At 38.7% G+C, this 7,440-nt stretch overlaps 1 protein-coding gene and 1 long non-coding RNA gene across 5 annotated transcripts in view; one reads left to right on the top strand and one right to left on the bottom strand.

Moving 5' to 3' along the window:
• LOC113633419 (uncharacterized) lies at window positions 1–7,357 on the top strand. Of its 2 annotated transcripts, XR_003438188.1 has the most exons (6): window positions 1–970; window positions 2,399–2,556; window positions 2,799–2,980; window positions 4,350–4,703; window positions 5,478–5,635; window positions 7,244–7,357. It is a non-coding gene; the product is annotated as an uncharacterized LOC113633419 (long non-coding RNA). The 2 variants fall into 2 exon arrangements; XR_003438189.1 differs by lacking the exon at window positions 2,799–2,980 and having other exon boundaries at window positions 889–970.
• RIMS2 (regulating synaptic membrane exocytosis 2) overlaps window positions 2,292–7,440 on the bottom strand; it is a 566,417-nt gene continuing 561,268 nt past the window's right edge. For 2 of the 3 annotated variants that reach the window (XM_027131585.1, XM_027131586.1), the window contains 3 exons: window positions 7,237–7,338; window positions 5,663–5,802; window positions 4,234–5,159 (listed from right to left, as the gene is read on the bottom strand). In XM_027131585.1, the coding sequence (XP_026987386.1) occupies window positions 4,941–5,159; window positions 5,663–5,802; window positions 7,237–7,338 (461 nt within the window). In that variant the 3' untranslated portion in view covers window positions 4,234–4,940. Of the gene's footprint in view, window positions 5,160–5,662; window positions 5,803–7,236; window positions 7,339–7,440 lie in introns of all 3 variants that reach the window. The other variant, XM_027131584.1, reaches the window with a different exon arrangement.

Below are 7,440 nucleotides of genomic sequence, written 5' to 3'. Positions count from 1 at the left end.
GTTGATAACCACAATCTTTCCGAGAATATCTGAAAGGGATATTCACTGTTAGTCTGTGTATTCGGCAACTGTAATGCGCTTAGTGCTGAGCTAGGTGCTATGCTGGGTACAGAGCTATAGACCATGGTTCCTATGTTCAAAGATCTAACAATTGAATGGGATTAGGACTGAGGAGCATTCTGAGAACCATTTTAAATATAATAGAGGATTATCCCTCACCAATGACTATTTATGAATAGTCCTCGCATCAAGTTTAAGTTAAAACTATCTTCTCAAGGAAAACCTCAATGGTTCAGAAATAGCTTCGGCTACAGAAATCTGTATTGTTTATTCACTTGTTCGCTCGTAAACACTTCGTATGAACTCACCTTTGCTTTAGACATGCCACTAAGTGGTAGAGTTACAGTTCCCTACCCTCAAATTTCTCAGCTGCTGTTCTCTCTGCCTGGAATATTCTTCACCTAACTCCCACCTCCCATTGCCACCATCACCTTGTATTTAACTCCTGTTCATTTTTATAGATATTAGCCTTCCTCGACTCTCTTGACTGGGTTAAAACACTGCTGTATATTCCCATAGCTTTTATCCCCTTGGGAAAGTTATCTTACTTGTAATTTTTTACCCAATGTGTGTCTTCCTTAGTAGAATGGAAGTCCCATGGGGATAGGGCCATGCTTTTTCTGTTCACTACAATGCTTGAAATAGTGTCTCAAAATAGCAAGGACTAAATATTCATTAATTTGGCAGGTATTTATGGAACATCTATGTGTCCAGCATTGTTCTTATCACTGAGGATACGAAAGAGGGGGGAAAACCCATATATGGTTCCTTCCTTGAAGGAGATTATAAGTTAGTCAAAGTGTTGATTTAATGATGGAAGAATGTTTAACTCAAACTCCTTATTTCCCAGGTGAAGAAATGATTGCCAGAGAGACTAAGTGACTTAAGTCATATGAAGAATTTGAGTGCCGTAAGTTGTTTTTTTTGTTTTTTTTATTCCCTCTTACACACTGCTTCTCAATACACATTTCACAAACCAAAGGTGGATGTATGAACTTCTGTTCATTCAGTCCATGGATGCTAGAGGATACTGAAGCATCATGAGCTGTGTGAGTGGAGACAAACATTGCAGAGAATGTGATTTTGATGCCAAGAATGTTAAAGGCTAAGTCAGTACAGACAGCTTTGGTGATTTCTTGGCCAATTCTCCCACAGCCCTCATGATAGTGACCATCATGTCCTTCATCTTTGCTTGTGGACCCTCTGTGTCTGGAGTTCCTGGGAAAGTGAAGGTGTTGGCGTCGATGCAGCCATGTGGTTAGGGTTTAGTCAGGAACTGCTACAGGAGAGCTCAGTCCTGAGCCAGGAATTGCAGGAAGGGACTAACATGGATCACTTCTGAGAAAGTAGAAGGGCTTTTCAGGAGAGGGCATATAAAAAAGGCAAGGAGATTTTTAGGAGTGTATGAACAGCAAATAGCTTGCTAGAGCAGACAGTATATATTAAATAGTGAAAATATGGGATAGATATGGGGGACTGGGCTGGAATCGAGTCCTTGGAAATGAAAGAAATGGCTGGTTCAAGGAATGGAGAGAGAACTAGGTTTGGATTTCAGTTGGATTTCTAATTAATCAAACTCGCTCTTAAATTTAGAGCCGGGGAGGACTTCCACTGGAACTCTGCTGGGGTTCTTTCTCGCAGTTTGAGGAAAAACCACCCTAGAAGGGTATGGAGAGACCCTCTCCTCCACTCATACTCACGTGACAGAAGCCAGTCTCTGGACAGGTTGTTATATATCAGTTGCTCCATGTCAGGTTACCACGTGTGTGTCCCCAACTGAAAATGCACCCCACCCCAGTCCCCCACAAAGTTGAACTGACACATCAGTGGAAACACATAGCATAGTGCCAACTGTCACCCTCGCCGTCTCCAAACAGGGAATGGCAGAGCCTGTGCGTGATTCTCTTTGACTGCTGTCAGTGGAGGCCACACTGACTCAGAAATCTCACTCGTTTAAATCTGAGTTGCTGAGTCATTTTGTCAGAAAGCACCTCAATTCTGCAATAATCTTTTTAAAAAGCAACCAATTTTAATGATGTGAGCCGAAATCCTTTGGCATTTAAAGTGCTCTACTGAGGGCTCTCTGCTGAGACTAGCGGTTTGCTTCTGTTATGGAGAGGCGGAAAAGATGATTTCATTGTCTTTAAATCACGTGCGGGCTCAGGGAATGAGCTGTAGCAGGCTTGGGAATGTGTGGGAAGAAGTCAGAAGGCCATGCATACAACGTCTGCAAAGAAAATGTTTTATTTAAAGTGTTAAATACCATCACGAGAATGAATTTGAGTTTTACATTAGTTGGTGTTCATTACAGGACTAATCTGCCCTTTTTTTTTTCCAGCTGGAATTCCCTTTACTTTTAAAACATACTATGTACAGGGCAGCAATGGTCACTGGAATAGTGCTATTTACATGACTAAACCACAAGTCGAGGTGCAGACATGTGAAAATTAAAAAAAAAAATACACCAACATTAAAATAAATACTGCATAATGACAGGTATGTACAAATATTCCATACAGTCATGTCCTTCTTATTAAAATTAGAAATAATTTATATAGGAATATGCACAAAAGATTATGTGACTGCGTCTTAGTATCAGGAAAATGGTAAACGTTTATTCTAAGGGAGAGTATAGACACTATAGGTCTAGTAAGTCAATTGTTGCTGGTACACAAGTGTCTAAATTATTTCCGTAGAGTTTTATTCGTTCTTTTCAACTTTACCTGGGTCCATCGTAGGTCTCGAATGTCAAGACACAGTCTCAGTGTATTTCGTATTGCACCACATAAAGAGAAGGCATTTTTAGTGATACTCATTTTTAACTTTTGCACCGTATCAAGCATGATAGTTTTGAATGGTCAACACTGAACTTAAAAAGGAACACAAGAGAGCAATTTTTGTGCGTGGCCTTAAACAAATGGTATGTACGTGGATTTCAAAAGTTGTGGCAAGAAGTTAAAATCCATCTGTAAGAATGTGTTATCAAAGTGCACAGAAAGAAACAAAGAAATATGGGTGGTTTATTACATTACTCGGTGACTTTTCTCCTAAGTCGGGGAACTTAAGAGAAATTTGACCTTGCAGCACCACCCAATGGTAATAACTGTCTGTAAAACCAAAGGCAGGGGTTTGATTTTGGGGATTCGGGTGTAGACTTTTGGTGATGGCATCAAAGAACTGCAAATAGGCAGACTGACTTTCTTTGAGTCACCTAAAAATTGGAGCTTTAAAATTATCTGTTGCAAATTTATGTTTGCTATATTTCTTTAGAAATATAATTTGTGAAAAATTGAATTTTACTACGGATAAATGAATTAATAAACAGTCTTGTGTTTCAGGGCTTCAAATTGTTAGCGTTTCTATTCACATAGTAAATGGAAATTGGCTAAAGGAATTGCTTCATGCTTTAATTAATTAGAAAACAAAACACAAAACCTAAGACCTTCTAAAAATAATACTTTAACCCCTGTATGAATAATGCTGGTGCTAAAAACAAATTTATTAGACATTACAATGGCCACATGATTTTAGGATTTTCCTGTAAACTGAACTTTGAAGATGAAAATAAAATTACCATGCACTGTACAATAAATTGCAAAAGTTCAAATATCTTCTTTATCAAATACATGCTGACTTGCTCTAATGTACTCCCAAGTCATGTTGCAAAATCCTTTTCAACATGCTTGAAATAAAGAAAGCTCTTAGTTTTTTCCCCACCTTGAGAAATTCAGAGATTCAGAAGCATCTACAGCTCTGAATCAAACATGGGGTATAAGAGAGTATCAGGTCAAAAACTTGTAATTTTTTAGCATAATGTTCACTCTGGTAGGGAGAAAGAAAATAAAAGCTTAAAAGAGGGAGAAGAAGAAAAGTGAGATAGAGGAAGAAAGATGTGAACAATTTGCACATATTGAACTTTAATATTTGTATATTTAACATGGAAATAAATTGAATATGTTACACTTATTTGTCACATGAATTTTAAGTATTTTCTAGAAAGTATTTTCTTCTGTAATGTCTGCCAAAACACAGACTATGATTACTTTAAAGAATAAACATGGTGTGTCTTTGTATCACCCTGTTGCATTCTCTCCCTTTTTTAAAACCATGCACTAGTGAAATTTATTTTTAAAAATAATATAAATTGTTGAAAATGGCTGATTTTTATTTTTATTTTTTGCAAGTTGCAGCCCCAAGAAAATAATTTAAGTATTCAGCTAATCTGTGTCCATGCAAACAAAAGTTTAATTTCATTCAGTACAGTGGAGCCACAGAATTTTGTTTTTCAGAGTCCAACTCATCTTGGCATTAGTGGGTACCATGCCTGCTGGAGCTCTGAAGTCTGCCACTGTTCACGCTGTCACACGACTGGCTGCTCCCGTCCAGAGGAGTGCTGACGTTTTCGTCCTGGACCAAGTCTTTGGTCTCTTGCTTTTCACCTGATGCTTCCTAGGACTTCATGCCTTGACTTGTAACATGGCTTAATGGCTGGATAGCTCCATTTCTGTGGCATCACAGGACTTTGGGGTCAGAGAAATGAAGAAAAAGGAATGATAAAAATATAAAGGTGCCATTGAAAAGGGCTTTTGTTGCATGAAACTGACTCTTTGAGATTAATCCATGGCTTCAGATTGGACCAAAACGTGAGTGTTATTGAACTCCAAACCTGATAGTTCGTCATAGCTCCGCTCTTTCACCTGAGGGCCTTCTTTAGGGCACAATGTGTGCAACTTCCTCTGAGAACACAGGATCGCTTTGTATCCCTAGAAACAGGCTCAGAAGACACAACATTAAGCATGCAGTGTTACCAGGGTTTGCGACCTGTGGGGTTTTTTTCTTTTTTTGTAACGCTGGTTGCTATGACAACAGTTTTACAGCTGCTATGAACGAGAGTAAGAAGGTCCAGTTGAACTTTCCAGAGATGATTGGGAAGCTCTTCTTGTCAGAGGGGCCAAGGTTGGATCTACTAGGGAGGAAGTGGGGAAAAGTTTGAACCAGCCAATCACCATATTGGACAGCTCCAGTTCATCTAAAAGTATCTGGGCCACTCCCATAAAGGATTTGTGATCCATGCGGCCATAGTCTCCCCAGACTATGATCTGTTGACAAAATTCAAAGAGCAATGTCAGTATAATCATGTATGTAAAAGCTTGTCAACTAAAATACATTCAGTTAGTGTGCTGACATCAAACATCAAGTTATGTAGTTGTATTTAATTACTGGGATAGTTGTCTTTGCTAGAATCCGAAGGTACGTTAGGAAAACTTTACAGGAGTGTTCAGATCATGAGCAATCAGGGAAGATGGGAGCTTATGCGTGATGGGGGTTTACGAGTCTACAGTCACTTTAAAGGAAACAACAGTGTGTATAGCTTTTTTTTTCTTTCTCACATTCATTTCCATTATGGTTTATTACAGGATATTGAATATATCGATAGTTCCCTAGTGTGTATAGCTTTATAGCACTGGCCACTACTTTGAAGTTTCCCAAGAATTTCAGCTGTGAGGAGTGGAAAAGGATGTGATAAGAAAAGATGTTGGATACAAAGTCTGACTCCATGAAGACACTTTCTTAGGTAAGGAATATATAATTCAGTAAATACCTGTAAAACCTTTCCTTGGGGACTTTCTTCAAAAGATAATAGTTGCTGGTAGAGGGGTTCCAGCGTCTTTCTTGCCACTTTTGTTTTCCTTTTGGCTATGCAGACTCCATTATCTAATAGATACACCTTTACATATGGTGCTTGGGAAAGAAAACACAGAGGAGAGTTGGGAAAGAAAACACAGAGGAGAGTTAAGTGATGAGCTATGGTTACGGAACACCCAGCTTACAGGTGACATCTGCCACAGCTTAATCTTAGGCTGGAAGAGCCAGCGGTCAAAAATCACTGGCCTTTCCACATTACGTCAAAATCATTAGCTAAACAATAGATAACTATCAGCCATTCAGGTAGTTTTAGGCAATGTTAACATAGCATCTGAGTTGATTACTATTTTGCCATCAACTGGTTATATGGATTTGAACAACCGCGTTAAAAAAAGGAGAAATGCTTCCAGTCCCTAACAATTTCAAGAAAGAGGTCTCGCTCAGTTTTTCATGTGTCTATACTTAAATCTAATTAAACGTGCTTGAAATTAGATTGTTTTACTCACCCATCCCCACAAATCATTGATCACTCAAAAGGGTTTATTTATTGATGGTGTGGGTACACAACAGGGGTGGGGTTTGATGTAATATGTTCAAATTAGCCAGGAAGAGGCAACTAATTATGACTACCACGGGTTCAAGTTTTTCTGACAGACTCTTCATAACATTTTCGTGCATGTACAAACTGCAGGATTCTTTCTAGCAGAGTCAGTTGACTAAGCGCCAAGACGTTTATGAACACAACCGTCTTAATCACCACCGCAAGGTTGTACAATAGGTAACAACATACGTTACAATTTGGAATTTCTGCAGGGACAGGGAAGCTAGAGATTCAAAATTACAGTTCAGTCAGTGGAGGTGCTGAGGTGAGAAACCAAGTTTCAGAATTGTTCTATACGTCAGATCCAGTGTTCTCTACATCTCTGCATCAGACATCTGGAATCTGTGGCATTCCCCATGGCTCGAAGCACCTTAGATTATGACATTTCGGTATGAAATATGTGACATCACAATAAAAACTTACAATGGTGCCTCTCTATATATTACAGGAAGTAAGAATCTTAGAATGTCCTTCACATATGGGCTTATGCTACTTTGGGAACCTGTAACTATTTTTATTCTAATTCCAGGACTCTAAGGATTCTTAAGGAGAATTTAGAAGCTCCAGATAAACTGAAGAATAACACAAAACACTAGCTAACAAGAACTTCTTATGTACATGTCATACAAAATGAATGTGATAGGTTTTGTTTTGCAGTGGTTTCTACCATATATGTGTTTATCTTAACGACTTGTCTTATCCCCATCTGGCCACTCTCACTGGGTGCTCACTCAGGACAAACACACAAACTACCACTTAACTGTCTCATTTATTAGTATCCTTGATCATTTAAGAGCAAAGCTTCCAGTATCATTTATTAGTATCCTTGATCATTTAAGAGCAAAGCTTCCAGTGTCTAATCAAAAACAGTCTCTGAATTGAAAAGTGTGGATTATGAACAATAATAGAAGAATCTCTTCTGTTCTTACCTGGCAGTGTCTTGGAACCTGGTTTTACAACAAGGCCACGGGCCCGAATGATTTCCACCTCCAGCTGTCCCTTTTTGTCCATCATGCCTACCTGAATGTCACCTAATGGCGTGTGAGGAAGAAACAAACAGTGAGAGAAATGTTTGTGCCAAAGACCTTGGTTTAACATTGTTTCATCATTTCCTACATCTTTTCCTAAATTCA

This window comes from Aethalodelphis obliquidens, unplaced genomic scaffold, assembly GCF_003676395.1.
Source record: "Aethalodelphis obliquidens isolate GAN/ISIS:26980383/991018 unplaced genomic scaffold, ASM367639v1 scaffold39, whole genome shotgun sequence".
Classification (NCBI taxonomy): Eukaryota; Metazoa; Chordata; class Mammalia; order Artiodactyla; family Delphinidae; genus Aethalodelphis; species Aethalodelphis obliquidens.
The sequence above is the reverse complement of the archived record's forward strand: the minus strand, read 5'-3'. Positions and strand labels throughout refer to the sequence as shown.